This window comes from Balaenoptera ricei, chromosome 7, assembly GCF_028023285.1.
Source record: "Balaenoptera ricei isolate mBalRic1 chromosome 7, mBalRic1.hap2, whole genome shotgun sequence".
NCBI classification, from domain to species: Eukaryota; Metazoa; Chordata; class Mammalia; order Artiodactyla; family Balaenopteridae; genus Balaenoptera; species Balaenoptera ricei.
In genome coordinates, this window is record NC_082645.1 from 94,665,870 (window position 1) to 94,687,749 (window position 21,880).

The 21,880-nt window shown below is 37.7% G+C and overlaps 1 protein-coding gene across 19 annotated transcripts in view; it reads left to right on the plus strand.

The window, feature by feature from the left end:
* The window catches only part of MAP2 (microtubule associated protein 2), a 283,468-nt gene extending 267,865 nt beyond the window's left edge, over nucleotides 1–15,603 (plus strand). For 11 of the 19 annotated variants that reach the window (XM_059928600.1, XM_059928581.1, XM_059928588.1 and 8 more), the window contains 4 exons: nucleotides 5,570–5,662; nucleotides 7,626–7,707; nucleotides 11,427–11,539; nucleotides 11,758–15,603. In XM_059928600.1, the coding sequence (XP_059784583.1) occupies nucleotides 5,570–5,662; nucleotides 7,626–7,707; nucleotides 11,427–11,539; nucleotides 11,758–11,973 (504 nt within the window). In that variant the 3' untranslated portion in view covers nucleotides 11,974–15,603. The remainder of the gene's footprint in view (nucleotides 1–5,569; nucleotides 5,663–7,625; nucleotides 7,708–11,426; nucleotides 11,540–11,757) is intronic. The other 8 variants (XM_059928587.1, XM_059928589.1, XM_059928594.1 and 5 more) reach the window with 1 other exon arrangement.
* Nucleotides 15,604–21,880: the final 6,277 nt, after the last annotated feature.

Sequence of the window (21,880 nt, forward strand, 5' to 3'; positions counted from 1 at the left end):
GTCACCGCTGTGAAGGTCTACTGAGTGCTATTAATATATAGGCAAATTTACAAATTATAAATTTTATAAAAAAAGAGAAAGACTGAAGCTTATTTAGAACTTTTTTCTCATTTGTATATTTATTTATTCTTTCATCATTTACAGAGACTATGCTGGGCACTATACGATAAAAGGGGAATGGATGACAGTAACATCCACTGGCCTCTACAATCGAGGCAGAAAAAAAGTGTTTGTTTGTTTGTTTGTTTTTTCTTGTCCTCCCCTAGTGCCCTGCCTTTATTTAATTTTAAGTTTTTTCCAAGCCATTCTTTCCATCTCCTTAGGCCTCCAAATAAATGCTAAATAAGAAGTGTAATAAAATACCTCATTAACTGTAAAATACAACCCAGCATGAAGAAAAACTGTTCACCAAAATACATTACGAGGCATTTTTTTGCTATCAAATTCATCATTATCTCAAAATGAAAGCTCCTTGAGATCAGGGACCCTGTCTTTATGCAATAGAATTTTATAACTGTAATTCAAGTATCTTTTCTAATGAAGGTAATGAAAAGTTATTGAGCTAAGCTTCATAAATATTAATTATTAAAAACTATGGAAAAATTATTACTTTGGGTTTACAAAGTTGCGGCCTGTAGAGTCTCTTTTTGTTTGCTGTTCATTTACAAACCAAGCAAGGACATGGGAACAGCACTGAATCTCAGGTTGTTTTCAAACAACTGAACAGACTCTCAAAAAGTTACTTTCTTACCAACTTGGTCCAGTATTCCTTAAAATATCTTAAAATTTTAAACTAAAGAAAAAAATGTAATGTCAAGATTTTGGCATATGAGGTTGATAAAGCTCATTATCTGCTAATTTTCATGGGTCACAATGACTGCTATATTCATAACTTTCCTTCCAGTGCCCACAGACAGACCACTTAAAATATTTAACAGTGGTTCTAATGGCTAAACTCAATGTCTGTTTCACCAAAAAGTTCTTTCCAAATTTTTCAGCATTATGCATTCACCCTAAGGTTTCTCAACAAGGTTTTACCTTCTGTGCTTTTTGCCAGTCTGCACAGGAAAATTGGGCTGATGCCTGAATAGGCCCTCTTCCATATTCTTTTCCTTAGAGATCTGTGGAATTGTATGTCTTGACATAAACTATTATTTCTATTTAAATGTGTATTGAAATATACTTATTGTTTATATTTATATACTTAGTTTTGAAGAAGTTATTGATCAGTGTTGGTAGAGTTAATTAAAATTCAGAATGGACTATAATGTTTGTATACCTGTATGCATTTTGACCAGAGCACAGGGTTGTTAACAGATGAATATTTGAAGAACATCATCTGTTCCAGAGAACTTTCAATCTTCAGGAATATATGATATAATAATATTTTTGTTTTAATATATGATACCTCTGGGCTCTGTAGGGGCTAGATAAATAGTTTTCATTAAAATTGAATGCTATGGAATAGGAAATACTTTTGGGAAAGACAGAAAAGTGTTTTTATAATGCAAGTATAAAGAAAAGCTTCATAAGCATTCCTGAGAAATGATGCAAACCCAAAGGAAAAGCTTAATCCCCTATAAAGTTGAAGGGAAGTCAGTTGAGTGTCACCGTCCACTACCTTTCAGAAAGAATTTCTTTCTAAGACAACCTTGGATGGAGAAAGAAAGAAATTTCTTGTAATTGAGGTTCATACCTAGAAGATACCTGAAGGACCTAGTACCAGATTGTAAAGGAGCTGAGAACAGAATCCAAACTTTTGGACTCCCAATTACTTTCCATATCTTGCTATCTTGAGTTGACATAGGGATATTTTTACTTAAATAAGCAGCAGCAGAGAGTGTCAAAAAAATCAAGTTTCTGTTGCTCGAGAAATCCAAGTTGACACTGTGATTAATTCCTCTGGTTTATAAACTGTTTTACTAAAAACTGTGTTAGGATTGTATTTTCTTTCATTTTTCATGTTTCATATTTCCAACTAATCTCTAGTAAGAGAGATCTTTTCCTGTCTACAGGCATAGCCTGCATTTTGTATTCGTGCCCTTTCTTAGAGTAACCCCATATTGGGGGGGGAAACAAAAAGCTCATTTCTCTAAAGGAACAATTAAACTTATATGCAGAGAGAGTACAGTGGCAGATCGCTTCAATTGAACCATTATGGTAAAATTCAACTAGAGTCACATCAAGAATATCCAGAAAGTAACTATTCTGTTCTTTCCTAGCATTGTGGAGGAATACATAGAATTAATTTAAATTAAAATTAAATAACTCTGATTAATTATTCAATTACATTAACCTATTCTTTATAACTCTTCATGATTATAAGATCCTTATATGAATGCAAAATCAGTGGTGTGTGCATACAAGTAATCAATGTATGCCCATGAGAGTAAAATCCTTTTTTGCCAGCCTCCCACTTGGAGGGACTCATTTGGCTGAGCCTTGAAGGATGATCTGTTACAGACTAAACTTGGAAAGAGGGCATTCTGTCAAGAGATAATAACATGAAGAAAGCATGGGGGTGAACCTGAAAATGTAACAAGGCCCTTAATATGGACCAGAATACAGTCTGGATGAAATGTAAAGTATTAAGAGAGGACTCAAAAGTCAGAATTGCTACAAACCCTGGTTGCCTGGCTAAAAGTTTTGTTGCATTTAATAGGAAATAGGGAGTTTGGTAGAATTTTGAATAAGGCAGAGTTTTAGGAGGATGATCCAGTTGATTGATACAATAATACATTTCACTTCCGCTATGAAGTATGCAGAAGGAAAGGTTGTCATATTCTTTGCATTAATAGAGCAAGTAAAAATTTTGATTGAAAGAAATTAACAAAGATTAAAGTGTGATTTAGAGTTAATGTTGGATAATGATTATTCAAATAATTTTTCCTTCATATCATTTAAATAGAAAATTAGTTCATTTGTAAAACAGAAGTTCATTATATTTTTTCTAGGCAGTCTCTAAGATGTTAAAATAATTTTTCTTGACATAAGCTTTAGGAAAACAAAAGTCCAATGAAAATTTCTTCCCGAAGAAAGTAGTTTTTATTTCAGTCTATCCACAGAGAACAGAAAGTTAAACTCAACTCTCTGATAAAAAAAACTAATCTGAAATAAAGCCTTATCCTTCACAGCAGTCATCTATTTTTCTATTTTATGGGATGGTTTCTGAGGACTGCCAGTATTTGTGGAATTAACTCTCTAAGGTGTTATTTGCCAATGATCCTAGAGATATTTGGCATGAAATATTTTGTAATTTTGCTAAGGCATAAATGTGAGTCACATGGCTCAGATACAAGTTGTCAAGCTAGAGTGTAAAACTTACTGAACATCAAACATTCACTGCCCAGAGTGGTTTTATTCCTGTCCACTCAACCATTAAGCAAAATGAATGTCATACTTTGCCTCATTTTAGACAAAAGCAATATACTATGAAGTTTTTGCAATTATGGAAATATGTAAAGAATGTGCTATTAATGCATGTCAAATTGGGCAAACATGGGTTAATATAGTCTACCATCAAAAAAGGCCAGCTAGTTTTTTCACTAGAAAATCTATGATTCTCAGGAAAATCAACTTTGAAGTTGGCCTTGAAGTTTTAGAATTTAAGATTTGAATCATCTCTAAATAATGCAGGCAATGTGTCCCCTTTGGGTTTGAATCATTTGTTTTGGAAATCATAAAAATTGTCAAACAATTAATTAAAAGTTAGAGTCAAACAAATTTATGTAACTGAATTTGGAGTTTTCATTTTTGCAACAAATGAGTCAGATTTAACATTTGGCTTTTGATCACTTGGTAATGAGTCACTTGATTGGTACTCTTATGATCTCTAAATTAAAATTTGTAAATGAAATATGAGACTCTGTATATCCCCAAGGATTAGAAAAATGGCTTAGATGAATTCTATTTCATTGCCAAAATAAATAGATCCTTATGGAGAATAATTTAAAGTATTATTATTAGAAATAACAAATCAAAATTATTTGCTTTCTAAAAATAACTTACCTGTGAGGTTTGAAATGTAGTGGCCCTTATCGACTTCATTATCTACATCTACAATTTATGTGAAACTCTTACAGTGCAACTACACATATGGTTAGATACAGACTCTGTGATAGCCCCCCTTTTTTTAATAGGAATTTTTATTATGCCCTAAAGAGTGGCCCAATCATCATGTCTTCTGAATTCAAATTTTGACGAGAGGCCCTTCCCTTGGGCTGCCGATGAGAGCTGTCGATGATACTTCCCTGTAAGGAACAAGCTGTCTTGTCAGTGTTAGGCAGATGCTGCAATTTAAGCTTTGTCTAGTTAAAAATAGTCAGGATTCAACGTGCTCTTGAATTTTTTACTCTTTTTTGCAAATACCAAGAGATGTGATACCATTCTTAGAGACAGCTGTATATCTAGGGTAATTTTATTAAACTTTTTTTTTCATATATAAAAGGATAAATTGTCCCCTAAAGCACTAAATACGTGATTTCTCTTTAGCTATTGGTGGGTAGTTGTAGCCAAAGTAAAATAAAACAAACAAAAATAAACCTTTCTTTCCATTCTTACATTGCTTGTTGGCCCTCCAAAACATGCACAATTCAAAAACACATGAAAGAAGCTACAAGAGTTATTACTTTGCACATTACATTACACCAGAGTAATATCTTTCCAGATCTGGAGTTGCTATTATCTGGATTTGCTATTGCCTTCAAGGTGAGTACTGGACTTCCGGAAAATAGAAATAGAACACCTAACCTCAAATATGTTGGGCCCAACCAAGGCCTGGACTACCTGTTCACGACTCAGTACAAATCAGCTAACTAGTGGTCCTTGGTTTTCTCCTCTCTAAAAATGGAAATAATGCTTTCACACCAAATCCAAGAATAATGGCTATTTATGAGCAGTTGTCAAAGAGAGAGGCCTTTCAAAAGGCTACCAAGCCAAACCAGCGAGGGAATCATAAATCCTTTCAGCAGAGAAGGCTCAGAGCCTCCTTGTTGACCGTCTTGGGAAACCAGGGCTTCTTCCCCTGGATGAATGAGAACCCTCACCTGTAGCATTCAGCCAGACCAATGTGAATCTCACCTGTTCTACGTGGACCAATCATAGCCAAGTCAAGTGTACCAGGTGATTCACAATTGTGATGGGTAACACCGTAGGGATTGGCTGGGGGGAGGGGGCACTGGTGTATCCTTCAGGATCCTGGGCTGAACTACACTACTGGACCTTCCATAGAGCAGACCTGAGTCCCAGCGTTGCCCACAATATCAGAAGCCTCCTCCTCACAGATAATTCAAGTTTTATTTTTCTTTTCCTATATTGTTTCCAGATTATAGCAGCCTACAGCTGGGATATCTAAGGCTCTCAAGCATTTGGCCCTTGGGGGTGCAGGAGAAAAGGGGCTCATATTCATATGATAGATCTGCTCTTCAGTTTCAGTGTTAGTTTTTTCTCTTCAATGATTACGTAGCTGGAAGGGAGTTTGGAGCCTCTTTGGTGCTACCCATTTCTGGTTCCCTATACCCAGCATAATGAAAGAAAAATGCACAGTGAAGTTACTTCCAATTCCTTTTAGGTTAGGATTTTAAACAAGAAGATTGATTTTAGCAAGGTTCAGTCCAGATGTGGTTCCAAGGATAACATCAAACATTCTGCTGGGGGCGGAAATGTAAGTAGAAGCTTCTATTAGGAGCCGTCCTGATTGTGTGGAGCCATCTGCACAGCAGGCACTGCGTCTCCTTTCCTGCCTCCCTCCCAACACGCTCCCCCCTTCTTGTTGCTGCTCCACACGTCCCCCTGGTTTGGGAGCTTGTCAGCCTTGCAGTTTTGGTGATGGGCTTCCCATCCTTCCCTCTAAGATCACTGGTGAATTTCTTGCTTTTTTAATGGGGTACACCATGGTTTTCAGGGAGATGGAAAACCCACTTCACTTGCCAATTTGTTTGCTGGCCTTTGGCTTCAAGGTATTTTCTCATGCTGTCTCTACTCCCCCTGCAAAAGTCAGCTGTGCACACACTTTTCTAGCTCCATTTAAGTTACTCTTGAGGCAAAGACTGATGTACTTGAAAGTACCCAAACTGTATAATGTCAATATTTTGTGCTTCATTATTCATAAGAGTTGGGATATCATTTGGAATAATACAAAACTGGTGAAGCATGGCTCGTCTGTAATTCAGTGAAAAGATTCAAGTCCCAGCATACTCTGTCTTGATGGGATTTTTTCCTGTCTCTTAAATTGAGTGAAAATAATATCCTATGAGAGGCAGGGAAAGATGAATCCATGTTTCTCAAATGTAGTTGAGGAAGAGTTGAAACAGGCAAATTCAAGCTAAAGAAAGCATGGTTCTTTGTAAAATTAGAATAACAAAAAAGGCGAACTGGATGACTCTCTATACTACAGATCCTGTCATCTAAACTTCAGATTCTGGCCATCTGTGACCCAAGTAATTTATAGATTATCAAATCCGGAATTCTCACCTGTCTAATAACTCTTGGTTCCTTGCTCCTCAGCTGGGCAGAGATGGAATCAGACAGTGAAAGGAGAGACAAACAAGTGCCTTCTAGCAGGAGCTGTCACCTGATGTTCAAAGTAGCTGCACTGGGCGTGAAAATATGCCATGTGGGAGGACCACAGCAAGGTTTTCTGGGCTCTTTCCAGAGTTCAGGGCTAAGCCTCAGGCTCAGCATTTACACTGACAAGGTTGCCCTCCTTCCTGTTGCCCTGACTGTAAATGCACACCACGTGGTACTCTCACAGAAGCAATCTTGGTCCTAGTAAATAATTTGAGGGTATCAGAGGGTAGACCCAGCTGCCCTCTACTACGGGTGCTGCCGGTCAAAACACCTACATGGAAAAGGATAAATTGAGATAACTAATGATCTCTAAAGTAAGTAGGGGAGCTTCCAACCTCCAAAACAGTAGTCTGAAACTTTCCTCTAGAGAAGAATCACTTGTTCAAATGTGCAGATTCCCTGACGCCATTTCCAGTGTTCAATTAAGTAATTCCCATGTATTTCTGATGCAAATGGACCAGGAACCACACTTGGAAAGCACTGTTTCAAATATTGGGAGATGAAATAATTTCAATAAGACACAAAGAAGAAAAAATGCTGTCATTTTATATTGATAATTTGGTGTGCAATAAAAATTCCATTTAGCCAAGGCATGACGATCGTATTTTAGAAAAGCATGTTTAGAGCTTTCTTCTTCTTGTTATCTTAAAGCAGTGTTGGGCTTCTTGTTTCTATGAGCAAAGTTGGTCACTTTTATGTAAAAATCACTTTTTAAAGAATGATTTCTCTCTTCACTTGGCTCTTTGCTTATGGAAAGGTTTGACACGATGTGGCTTCGTTCTCTGGGTGGAAGCTTGCCTTATGAATCCAGGTGTTTCTATCCCCTTGTGGCATGATCTGTTTTCTGCTAATAAAATCTTCTATTCTAGGATTTTCCTTCACTTTGGTTTTTCTTTCCAACCAAACATATGGGAGGATCTATGGAAGATTGTGCTTTCCCATTTGTGTGTATATGTTGTTGTATGTTGTGAGTTTGGATATGTTTCTAGATTTGATGTATGATCTTGGGGTTGTTTATGTCTAAACTATTTTAAGCACATTTTATGTGGTTCACACAGGTACAGATTGTCACCAAGAAGATAGACCTAAGCCACGTGACATCCAAATGCGGCTCTCTGAAAAACATCCGCCACAGGCCAGGTAAATCAGTACTTTTTAGTAGTCTGAGAGATATTAGATTGGATTCAAGAAATTGACAAGCAAAATTTGTGTTGCTGTGAATGAAATATCTAATTGGAAGGACTTTTCCAAATCCTGATACTTCATGCTTTTATTAATAGAAATTTAAATTAGAAATTTCAAGGCATCTTCACTTGGACAAGTAAACTTAGTTACCACAAACAGGCCACATATCATAGGACATGTTAAAAATTAAAAGGTACATGGGGAGGGTGGGAGGGAGGGAGATGCAAGAGGGAAGAGATATGGGAACATATGTATATGTATAACTGATTCACTTTGTTATAAAGCAGAAACTAACACACCATTGTAAAGCAATTATACTTCAATAAAGATGTTTTAAAAAAAAATTAAAAGGTACAAAAAAAAGAGAAAAAGTCACAAAAATAAAATAAAATAAATAAATAAAAATTAAAAGGTACATGAGATGGGTTTATCTCTATGTACTCAACATGCATGTTGGAGCTCGTTGGAAATATATAGTCTATAAAATACATTGGGCCATGTATTTATACATAATACATGCACTGAAAGAAGCATTTCCAAAGATTTTTCAAGAAATTGTTTTTCTACATTATGTGAAAAAAGGATTATGCTTAAGCAAAGCTGAAGAAATTAACTTTTCTGCTGAATTTCTCAGATCCACGTCAATAAGTATTGTGAATCCTCAGAATGCAATGTTTCCCCCAACTTATTTGACCATGGACTTCTTGTTTTTCTAGAATATCTCATAAGACTGATGCTCTAAGGTAGAACTTCTACTCATCTTGCTGGGGATTTTTCCCTCTTTAATTCCCTCTAATGTATTATGAGTCATTTTTTCTGAGTATCATGTATTATGTTTTTGCTAAATTCCACCTCCATGCATATGTAAATAATGGACAACTGTCAAATTTGTAAATTTTCTTGAGAATATTTTGACACAATTTATATATACCATTGACGGACAAGAGGAAGCAATTGATTTTAAACATCTATGCTTGGCATCTTAATTAAACCAGGTAATAGGTTATTCCCATTAATCATTGTCTCAAATGTTATCAAAACAAGGTATAAGAACAATTGAGCCCAGTGAGATTTCTGACCAGGAGATTGTTAAGAAGAATTTATTAGTTGAAAAACAAAGGTAGATAGGATACGTTTCAAAATAGATAAATGAATTGGAAGCATATCTAGAAATCGGGCTTCGCTTTGGCAAAGGGTGTTCATAAGGCAAGTCAAGGAGTTAGAAACTACGAGTAAGGAATCTCCATTCCTGGTTTCAGAATTGCTACCCCGGAATTAGCTCTCTGTCATTTAGGAAACAGCATGGATATGTTCCCATGTGGGTATCTTCACAACCCCCCATCTATTACTTAAGTCTACAGACATTTAGTTGACTTTGTACTGTGTCAACAGTATGATGGAAGTATTTGGCTACACTGCCTACTTTCTTCCAGAATACAAAAGACAATATTGGAGTCTTTCATTCCAGACAGTAAGTATACATTTAGTTAAATTCACCTGGGGTCTTGATGCACAGAAAAATCTTATATAGATAAGAAAATATTCTGTGTATGTTTTACTGGTCATAAAAGGCTATTGTCATGGACTCCCACCTTTTTCTAAATCTAGCTCTTACTTCGTAATAAATGAACCAGATGACTAAGTTCATAAAGATGTATTAGCACAATGATCCTTGACAACAGCAAGCTTTTCACAAAGTTACTTTGGATTGTGGAATATCTAAGGAGAAAATAAAGGAAACAATTTGACACCTGGAGCCACAAATTGAAATATCCGGTCTTGTCGACTTCACTTTGGGACATATGAAGCTTGATGGGGATTATAGTCTTCTGCAGTTACTGCTTCTGATAGGGCCAGAATTTTTCAGAACCAAAGGCAGAGATGTCTGAATTCAAATGGGCTTCTCTAAGAGTTACGTAAAAATACCTAGTAGGACTTCAACAGAAATAGACTTCTCCATCTTCCTTTTCTGAATATATTTTGGGTCAATGTTACATTGTTATTTTTTTTTCTCTCTCTCTCAAAATACAGTTCAAAAAAATTTTAACAAGGTTATATAGACACAATATATAACCATAAAAGAAAACTTGAAAAGACAATTTCTATCAGAGGCCACCAAAAAATAGAAAAGTAAGATCCTAAGAAAGTTGATCTCATGTAGCTGAAAGCTCAACATCTTCTAGACTCTAACCAATATAATTATGTTTTATGAATCACACTAATCCTGTAACAACCAACAAGTGAGACCCATGGGGCCAAGTAAAATGTTGGAAGGATAACACTCCTGCAGTTATGCATCTTTTGAGGGAAGGACAACTACATGTCTTCTGTAAGCATGAGTTAAATAACATCATGCACATCCTAAGCCTTCAGGAGGAGAATGAATGAATCTTCAAAATTTAATCCAGTAACACCATACAATTTCAAGAGGCCCCTGGCCAGGTAATTGGGTGTTAATATAAATGTCCAGGTATCACATGAGAAAAACACCACAGGCCTAAGAGACCTGTAAAGTTTTAACAGACCTTTCTCTCATCTACAGAGATAAATAAGCATCAAGAGTCCAAAACTGAAAAATCTTTTCCATGTTTCCATAGAGTCCCTCAGGTATTTTTCCCAAATCAAAATCCCCAAGAGAGATGCAAAGATAGTAGAGGGTCACATGGCTTACCACTGGCCTTCCAAAAAAATGCATAGAGCCAAAACCAGGTTAATAATGCAAGTCAAAGCTAATCTCTTAGGTGGAGACAGGTAAAGGTGTCTAATCCAGCTTCCTTCCAGGTCAAAGACATTAGCAGACAGGCTCAAGAAGAGGCTAAAGGACAACAGATACCTACTCAATGTAGAATTCCTTGCATTCATAAGACTGAGAAACGTGTGTAGAAATGGGGAGTGCCACAGAAGTGTGGCTCATGGCACTCTCATCTATCAGCAGATCCTCGAGTTTCAGACTACTTAGCATTTAAGGAAATGGCATGGTCAAAACTCAGTCTCAGTATTATCAGATCAAAGTCAGAGTCACATTCGTCCTATGGCATCTGGAAAAGAATGGGATCTCCTAAGAGTCTCTTCCTATCACTCCATCTGCTAATTAAAATGGAAGCTCTTAAGCAACTTAGCCCCTGACTGCAGTTTCATCAGTCAAGCTATCAATGCTGAAAATTGACAAATGGTAATATTACCCACATGCACTCCATTGCTAGCCTAATAGTTCTTTGAACAAGTGACCTATTACCATTAAGAAAAATAAAGAAGAGCTTCATTGCAATTTAGTTTGCTCCCTTAGAAATAAGAGACTAAATGTGCCAAGTTTGAGAAAGGATACATATGATATTTTCATTGTGTCATTTTTAGAGTTTTTATCACACAGATAAGAAAAACCCCTCTGATATTTTAGGTTAGACATGAGTAGAGGAGAAAGGAATTAACATGTAGAGCAATCCACGTAATGGTTCAAAAAGTATGTCACTACCATAGATGGTGTGGGGAAAATGGTATAGACTAAAAATTCTAAAAGATTCCTTTCACATCCATGGTCGGAGGGATAGTAGAGTTCATTAAGTTTGTCGTTTGCCATGATCTATGTACTATAATCATTTTGGGGAACTAGTCACCACAAATATAAGATTTAATTTTAGCAAGGCATTTAAAAGCCTTTCTCCTCTCCTACGTAGGTGGTGGGCGTGTGAAAATTGAGAGTGTGAAACTGGATTTCAAAGAAAAGGCCCAGGCTAAAGTTGGTTCACTTGACAATGCTCACCACGTACCTGGAGGTGGTAATGTCAAGGTAAGAAACAAGATCGTGAGCCGATCTTGCCTTTTTAAAAAATCCTTCTGAAATACTCTTCATCAAAATGGGTCCCAAATTGAAGGCCCGGACATCTAGAAGTAGGGATGGTAGAGCTGAATAGAAGTGACCTGAACATCAGCTCTGGGATATAGAGAAAGAGCTAAGCGACAGTTAAGATGCTTGAGTTAACGAGGACTGATGCTTGTCTTAAACAGATTGACAGCCAAAAGTTGAACTTCAGAGAGCATGCTAAGGCCCGTGTGGACCACGGGGCTGAGATCATTACGCAGTCCCCAGGCAGATCCAGCGTGGCATCCCCCCGACGACTCAGCAACGTCTCCTCTTCTGGAAGCATCAACCTGCTCGAATCCCCCCAGCTTGCCACCCTGGCCGAGGATGTCACTGCCGCACTCGCTAAGCAGGGCTTGTGAATATTTCTCGTTTAGCATTGAAGTAATACTATTTAGGCATGAGCTCTTGGCAGGAGTGGGCTCTGAGCAGGTGTTATATTCATTCTTTACAAACCATAAAAGAAATAATCTCATTCCCAAACTGTAGTAATTGTTACAATTTTATATTAAAAAAAAAAGAATAGTATATGCAGAAATTGACTTGATTTCCATTTGTAACAGGAAGATACTGGCTTTACATGAGTACAATTGGACAATTATTTTTGCTCTGCTCTGTTTTGCATGGAGTATTATTATTTTAAAAATTGCATTTCTACCTTTCATGTGCCTGAAGGCTATCCACTACATCCTGAAAGGCCTTGTTAAAATCCAAGCTGCTCATTTCACTATTTTGTTGCTGGGTGAAAAGATAAAAAGCTGCCCATTGTAACTTATTACAGGTTAAATTAAATCAAGGAGTCTGATTGCAGGAAGGGAAGAGCATGTAAGAAATAAGTTTTTTTTAAAGCGTTATTTTGTATAAATGGGAAGAAAGATTCAATTAAGTTATTAACATTTGGGACCTGGATAATTATATCAGAGTATAAGTCAATCCAATAAATTATTTAACTAATTAAAAAATAGTTACGAAGCATTAGAGCTGTGGTTGAGGAAGTGGTATAAAGTGCATCTCTTAGGAAAGAAGCACTTTCATTAGGGTGGACTCGTGTCTGATTAGAACGTTGGTTGATCAGCTAGATTTGTGTACACACTACCAGTTTCACACCCCCTTTCCATCTGTTTGATACAGTATTATAGATATAAATATATATATATTTCTCTGTGGCCATTTGTGATACTTCCTCATATACTTGAATATTATACTTCCTTATTCACAGCATCTGTGTCTTCTGCACCCTTTGGTGTTGCAGTTTTAGGTATGTGAAAGTAGGTGTTAGCAGGGTTCTTTCCCTATTAAAAAAAAGTTTAAAAAGACAAAAAGTTTTAGCATGAAGTTGCTTTCTGTAACAACTCAAAGCTGTAACCCTGTTTTAGTGCCAGATACAAGTCTCTCCCAAGTCTCTCCCGTGATGCTAGAAAAAATTTGTTTTTCTTTGCTTTCACCAACATGGAGTTTGTGGGGGTGGGTCCAGTTATACATAAAAGGGTTTACAGATTGTTGGTGTAAGATTATGGATTTATCTTATTTTGAATCACAGGATAGTTTGGGTTTTATTCCTGTAATCATTCATGAAACAGACTTCTTAAGATTTCTTTTTCTTTTTTTTTTTCCATTTGCTAAAGTTGAAACTAACAGTGGGATTTGGGGGCATGTTATCCCATTCTTCCAAATAGTACCTGTTTATTAAATTCTCTGATAGAAAATGTTTGACCTCCATACCCAAAGATCCCTTGATCAGAAGGGAAAAATACGGTATTTTGAGAAGCTATAGCTATAAAACATTGGAGATGCAGATATCTAAATCAGGTTTTTCATAACTCCAACATTGTACTCTGTAAAGGAACACTATTATTTATCAGTAGATAATACCATTCTGACTTTAGATACGGTCTAGAAATCACAAATCTATTAATTAATTCACTTTACAAATCATTCATCTTAGATTTATGAATAAGCAATGAAATAGTCAATAGCCTGAATAAGGCAGTGGGTTACCAGGCTAGATGGATGCTTTTTAGTATTTTATCTGTTCTTTTTCTTGCTCAGGGATGGTAGGCTGGATCTGAACAGTTAAAGGCAAATGGTCCAGTAGGCGTTTGATTCCTTTGAGCCAAATCAGTTCTCGAATATAAAGGAGGAAATGATGAACATGGACTGAGGCAACAAGCTAGTATAGTAGCATCTAAGAAAGAAGCCAAGGGATGCAAAGACAGAGACGCGGGTGCCATTTTGTGACCCGTTGGAAATTACAACCAATGCGACTTCCGTAAAAGAAACTCTAGAAGCAAAAGTGCACCATTCATTCTCAACTAAGAGGTTTTACATAGGCAAACATTTCTGAAACTATTTATAGGTCAGTTATTTTATAGGACAAAGATTTAGAAATGACTGATAGGACTGTGGATGTGTCTGTTTTCTGCCTAATTATTGCTGTGAGGTTTGATTTGTCCCATCTGGGCATTTTATTCATCAGCTTCCCTTGAAATGCACCAGAAAATAGGAGAAGAAAGAATAGGAGTGTGGAGACTTAACAGTATTTTCTTATGTGTTTGGTAGTGTTAGATAGTGATTAAAGCTGAAGTTAACAGCTGGTTAGAACAGTTTTAACCTGTGAAACAAGTATTTTTTTTCAACCTGGTTTAAATTGTTTATAAGCATTAAGAATAAGTAAACATGATCTACATATTAAAATTGTTTCTTACACATACATGTCTAAAATAAAGATTATATAAAGTACCAAGTTATTAGATTTGGCATTAAAACAAATGTTTACTTCAAATCACAGCAAAATTATAATGAATAAATGCCCTTGCTTCGTATGGAAATACAATTCTTTATAAAAAGTTAACAAAATGAACCTGATAATTTGTACAAGTAAAAGAAAGAAACACAGGCTAAATGTCTTCTTATGGGGATAAGGGGTGGAACCCATCTTGCCTTTACACTCAAGATTAACGACACAAATTAAGCTTTTTGAACACCACTCTTGTGGGGACATCCATACGCTGATCTAGAAATTAAGGCTTCATAGTTCCAATTCTAGATCTATTAATGCCAGTTTCTCTCTGGCTTTAGCCTTTGAGAACCTGTTTAAGGAAACATAAGTAATCCAGAGCTGTGAAGAGTTAAAAGGCCCACTCACTCTCTCTGGGTCACCTGCAACCAATAATTGGGTACCTTACAATGATGCAGGAGAGATCCGAGTTCATGATGAGTCTCAAAGGCCATGTTCATTTAGGAACCAACTCTCTCTGGATTCTCCTGCTGAGTTCCAGCAGGGTGATGGGCTAAAATCCCACCCACAAGCAAGACACCTGTGTAACACTAACTAGGTATAGCTGAAGAAGGCTGAAGAGAGAACTTGGTTAAATGGAAAAATGTACTGATGGTAGCTGACCTTCTCCACACACTCATATGGTTATAGAGCAGGAAATGGGATCATCAGCCAAAATATAATATCATGTCAATATTATTAAAGAAATAAGCTCAATGTGGTTGATTCTGACATAGCTGCAAGTATAGTATTTTCTCCTATTTTTCATGCCACAGAAAGGAGGAAAATAAACTATTCATGGTCTAAGTGGCCAGAAAAGATAGATCCATGGCTTGGAAAGGCAAATTCTAGACATTCCTTCAAAGACTGATGTGCTAAAATCAGCACTGATGTTTGTTTTTTAACACCTAGGATTTTTCGCCTGGGTATGTAGGTTGAGGCCAAGTCCCTAGCAGGAAAAAGCTTATTTTTAGACTCTTAAAATGTCAATCATGAAGATCTACTTCAACTTTAGCAAAAAGAAAAAAAATCAACAAAAAGTTATACTCTGTATGCTGGGATTCCAAGGTTCCAACATGCCGCTACAAATCTGTGGGGGGTTTCTTTCTTCTGATAATTCTAGAGCCTGTTACCATAGAAAGGCATTTCTTCAATGGCTGGTTGTAGTTAGTTCATGTTTTTCAAGCAAAATTTGCAAATGTATTTGTTGCTGTATAGTGATTGTTTTGCAAAATAAAGTTGCTTGTCACCTAACTGACAGTTTCAGATTGTTTCTTCTTCTCTGGAAAAAAACCATAATATATAATATAATATGATCTAATCTAATCTAATCTAATATAAATTGCTCAATCCAACCAAAGAAAAATTATGAAGAGAAGGCTACAGTTATCTGCTGAATGCCTACTATGTGTCAGGCCCTATCGCTACTGTATTAGCAGGATGCTATCTGTTGCAAGTGACAGAAACTCGAATTGGCCTAAGCATAAAAGCAAATTTATTGGATCAACTATCCAACTAGGCAGGAGTACCTGCCTCAGGCAAGGATGTATCCAGGCACTCAAAAAATGTCATTTAGACTCTTTCTTGGGGCTTCCCTGGTGGCACAGTGGTTGGGAGTCCGCCTGCCAATGCAGGGGACACGGGTTTGAGCCCTGGTCCGGGAGATCCCACGTGCCGCGGAGCAACTGGGCCCCTGCACCACAACTACTGACCCTGCGCTCTGGAGCCCACGAGCCACAAGCACTGAGCCGACGTGCTACGACTGCTGAAGCCCGCACACCTGGAGCCTGTGCTCTGCGGCAGGAGAGGCCACCGCTCCCGGCAGCTGGAGGGGGCCTGCATGCAGCAATGAAGACCCAGTGCAGCCAAAACTAAATAAATAAATAAAATAAATTTTTAAAAAATTATAAAATAAAAAAGACTCTTTCTTTCTTCAACTCTGGATCCAAGCTCTCAAGAGATGTCATCAGGAATTTTTCTTTTTCCAAATTTTAGTTCTGCTTCCTCTATGTTGGCTTCATCCTCAGGCAGGCACCCCTCTCCTGATGATCCCTGGGAGCTCCAGGCTTCACAGCCTCCCAAAGAAAGCCTCTTTCCCAACAGCACTAGCCAAAATCCAGGGTCTGAAAATCATTGCATTACATGGGTCACCTGCTCACTTGTGCTGATTGGCAAGGGTGGGTCACAGACCTAACTATCACAGGTGGTTGGGGTAGGTGGAGAGTAAAGGGAGAAGTGACCTCGTCTGAACTCCATAAACTAACCATGGAGAGAAACTATTTCCTCCAAAGTCAAGTCAGGCTGCTACTGCCAGAAGAGAGAGAAATCAGTGCTGTGCAGGCCATGAAAACAGACATCCTCGACATCCACAAGCCCTACTCTCTATCTTTATTCATCCTTTAGCTCCTTGCTGCTTAGATTGTGCCCAGCTTCACCTGGGAGCTTGTTCCAAATGCAAATCCTCAGGCTCCGCCCAGGCCAATTTACAACATTCCCGTAGGTGATTTCATCTGCACGTTAAAGCTTGAGAAGCGTCAGCTCATCCAGTCGCTGCTAACGCGTTTAAGGAGGAGGAGCTCCATGGCAGACCGCTTACAGGTAAAAATCACCCCTAAGACTGTTTGAGACAACGTCACCAACTCCGATGTCGAAGAGGTTAGTTTTCAAGTGGTAGAAACGTGTGACTGGTGGAAGAATTACTTTTGTACTGAAGGTTTTCCAGACTCATGTTCTCACTTGACTGAAACCTACTTCTTCTACCAATAGAGTCATCACCTTCTATTTACTCTTCCTTTGGTAATAATACAGATTTGGAACAATATAGCCAACATCTTTAGAGTTTTTCTTTAACAATTTTTTAAGATTAGCATCTGTGTTATACTTCCTAAAGGAAGTCTTTAAACCACAAGGTATTAAGACATTTGGTAGCAGGAATCACGATGAAAGTCTTTTTTTTTTTGCTAATTGAAGTATAGTTGATTTACAATATTGTGTTAGTTTCAGGTGTACAGTATACTGATTAAGTATTTTTGCAGATGATAGTCCATTATAGGTTATTATAAAATATTGGGTATAATTCCCTGTGCCATACAGTAAATCCTTGTTGCTTATCTATTTTAGGTATAGTAGTTCGTATCTGTTAATACTGTAGTTCTAATTTGTCCCTCCCCACCTCCTTCTTCCCTTTGGTAACCATAAGTTTGTTTTCTATATCTGTGAGTCTTTTTCTGTCTTGTAAATACATTCATTTGTATCATATTTTAGATTCCACATATAAACGATATCATATAGTATTTGTCTTTCTCTGTCCAACTTATTCCATTAAGCATAGAACTCTAGGTCCAATCATGTTGCTGCAAATGGCAATATCTTATTTTTTATGGCTGAGTAATATTCCATTGTATGTATACCACAGCTTCTTAATCCAGTCATCTGTTGATAGGCACTGGGATTTCTTCCAAGTCTTGGCTATTATAAATAGTGCTGCTATGAACATTTGGGGTGCATGTATCTTTTTGAATTAGTGTTTTCAATTTTTTCAGATATATATCCAGGAGTGGGATTGCTGGGTCATATGGTGGTTCTATTTTTAGTTTTTTAAGGAACCTCCATACTGTCTTTCAGAGTGGCTGCACCAATTTACATTCCCACCAACAGTGTACAAGGGTTCCCTTTTCTCCATTCTCTCCAACGTTTGCTGTTTGTAGACTTTTTAATGATGGCCATTCTGACAGGTGTGAGGTGATACCTCACTGAGGTTTTGATTTGCATTTCTCTTAATAATTAGCTATGTGACACAATGAAAGTCTTTTTTTATTAATTAACAAGGCAAAGAAGAGACAAATTAACTCAGATATAATGTAAGAGGGCAGGATAACCCTCTATGTAGCTTATGGGGAGGAAATATTCCTCTTTTGTGATGTGGCACTTACTTGTAGAACTATGACCCAAATAATTCAAGGCTAGAATGTTGTCCCTGTCAAAAGTACTCTTTCCAGCAACCTAAAATTGTTTCAAAATACCATCCTTCACTAGGTTTTCTTAAGTACCTTGAAGAAACATCACAGACACACCCTTAGAGCTGCCTTTTTTCTTCTCATGCCTTTTTCCATCACAAACACACCACAGCTGTTCCCACTTCGCCCTCAAATTCCATTAAAATCTCCTACCCCCAGGCCTCGTTGAGGTAATAGACCTGTGGCCTCCAGCTGTGCTTTGTTTGGTTTGCAAACTCAAGAAGTTTCACACACACACATACACACAAAATCCCAGATTTGGATCTCTGAAAAGTTAAAAGATTTGGCAACAGTAGGCCCGCATTCATGATAATTAACTGGAGCTGGTCCATGAATGATGAGATAAAATCGTGTGGCCTCCGCTCGGCCACCCCACCCATCTGTGCCTATTATTCCTCCCAGCCCACATTATTCCCTTTCACTTATTATTGTGGGATTTAGAGTTTGTAACCTCTGGCCTAGACCCACTTGTTTCTCCCTCCCTCTCTGCCTCCCATTTCTTCCTCATTCTGTGAAACAAAAACCCAAAAGCATAAGCCCCAATCCTAGAGTGGGAGAAGGAAAAGGTCAGATGGGGTGGGTCAGATCAGAATCCTCAAGGAGACTGGGAGCCTGAGAAATCAATATTTAATAGATTTTGCCCTGTCTCAAGAAAAAAGAAAAAAAAAACACCCTTTTAACTAGTATGTTTATTTGATGGTAAATAATTGGTAATTATTTACCATTAAATAAACTGGTAGTTTCATGTTCGTCATAAACACATTTAAGATTCTGCTCCCACCTTTATCATAAAGCCGAGAAAAAAGAAGAATGCAGTGGAGTATATTTCCTTGTTTCCCCACCCTATGATAAACAGAAATCTCCTTGTCAAGTGAGAAATGGCAAAAACTATCATCTTACCTAGTAGCCCTGAACTTATGGGATACTTGCCCATTACTTTTAGAAGTAGAAGAAAGGCATAGAGGAAAGATGTTCTAACCTAGCCAAGCGAGTGACATGTTCTTAAACCCAGGGCTGATTTTCAGTCAACATACACCTTATTCAGTTGAATAAGTTGTTATAATATTAAAAGACCTGCTTTCCAAGCCTCCTCCTCATCAGTGCCTGCCCTTTGCCACCCAGGCCTATTCCCACAGGTGTCATAGACACCTCCAGTTCCTAGCCTCTATGAGGTTAATGCTTGGTACAGCAGAGAGCTTCCAAGATCCTGTTCCAGTGCCCCCAAAAGTCCTGCCTTCCAGGCATCACCAGTTGCTATGATCCCCTGAGGGGCTCTGGCCTGTGCACGCCAGTTCAAGGAAGTCCAGATTGTCTACGCTGGCTTCTAGCAACCTGCTGGCCGCCAGCCAGCCTGCCACAGCTTTTTCTCAACTACTATGCATGCATCGTCCTCCAAGTCAGAAGAAGACCGGAACCCTACAGGGGAGACAGCACTTTTGGGCATCCTGGTAGGCAAGTACCTGGTGCTCATATAACCATACTTTGGCTATGGCCAGCTGGTACCAGTCTTCATTTTTCCCCAGACTCCTCTCCTACAGTTGCCTGTAGGAACTGCAGTCACCACAAGACTTTTGACTCTCACCAGAGTATAGGGACGGGCAACAGGCACTGAGGAGGTAATGGGGGCTCCTGAGGCCAACAACAGGAGGTTGTGAGCAACATATAGGCCCCATGGGACCATGCAGGGTTAACAGTGCCTAAGGGAAAGCCTTTTATGGTCCCTGTTGAAATTCACCTCCATCTAAAACCCACCAAAAGCCCAAATGGAGTGGGCCTTAACATTAATTTTATACTTATTTAGTGATTGCCTCTTATAGGCATCCTTATAAACATATGTTAACTCCTATGGGTACTGTAATTATCAGCGTCCCCATTTAACAGATGAGAAAAATAGAGAGGTTGTTTAAAAGTTAATGGGCAAAGCTGGAATTTGAACCTAAGCAGCCCGAGATGTCTCATCTGGTCTAATGGATTAGGTTTGATCCAATTAAATATTCTAATAAACAATTTTCCTGACAATGATAAAGATACCAAATAGATATTATGTAAAAATCTCAGCATTATGAGGGCTAGAAAAATGTTCATATTTTCCTGTTAATTCAGCAAACAATGACAGAGGATTGTGGATCCTAAACAATATCATGTATGTAAAGAGAAATTTTCTTTTTTTAAAAAAATAAATGCAAGTCATTCAATGACAATTAAATGGGAACTATTGGAACAATTTTCTGCCCTTCTCTATGTCAAGTCATGGCTCATACAAAGGCATCATTTAGAGAGTGACTCCTATGTCAAGCAAAGTTCAACCAGACATTTCTGAAAATCACCAATATATTTGGAAATTATTAGGAAAATTGGATGAACTATTTGTGCCAAAACACACATCACTTGACAAGCAATTTCGTAATTCATATTGTTTAGAGAATAAAAGCATTTTTTTCTATTGTATTTATTAATTTATGATGATGTGCCAGTTGCTAAATACTGTTAGCTCTCCGTATCCATGTGTCCTGCATCCCTGGATTCAACCAACCACAGAACCTGCAGATGCAGAATCTGCAGATGCAGAGGGCCGACTGTACCAGACCATTTTACATAGAGGATTTAAGCATCCCCAGATTATGGTATCTGCAGTGAGGCCGGTCCTGGAACCAGTCCCCAGCAGATACTGAGGGATGACTGTATTTTAACATTACTTTTGCTTCCAGCGCCATGCAGCTTTCTTAAAGGCTGTTTTTCTTTCTCTATTATGACACCAAGGACTGAATTAAATTTCTTGCTTTCATTACAAGCATGGCGTGTCACTTAGATTTTCCTTATAAAACAAGTATCTACAATTCATAGCATAAAATGTAAGAATGCCTGATCAAGCTTTAGATGTGCAGTACACACTTCTGATAGTCTGACTTTTAATAATAGTAAACAAAAAAAATGATTTTCATTATCAGAAAACTAAGACACAAATAGATACCAAGAGGAACTCCCCAGCCATTTTTCTTGCTTCAACTGTAGAAAAATCAGAAAACATTCCTTATGTGGACACCCAAATATTAATATTTTGTCTTTTCCTGTGTAACCAGTGTGTTGAACAAGCATGACGCATGTAAGTTGTGATCAAAACGCAAATTTAGTTTTGTCTCTCGCCATTCCTTTAAACATTATGCAGTGAAAGAAATCTTCCCCTGCCTCAAGCTGAAGACTTGGACGGACTCGTGACTTTTTAGTCACTCTCAGATAATAACATTCTTCTGGCTATAAAAAGAATCTCAATTATTAAAAAGTCTCAATTCAGAAATTAAAATACACAGCCCATGGAATAGTCAAAACTCCGAAGCTGATGTTATAAGATTTATAGCACAGATTTGCCTCAGGCATCAAGCCTGCTTTCTTCTCTGTGGACTCACTTTCTCTTCTTCCTGACAAAGCTGCTTTTGCTCCTTCTAGGGATAAAGCTGGGGGAATAAGGAAAAATAAGGG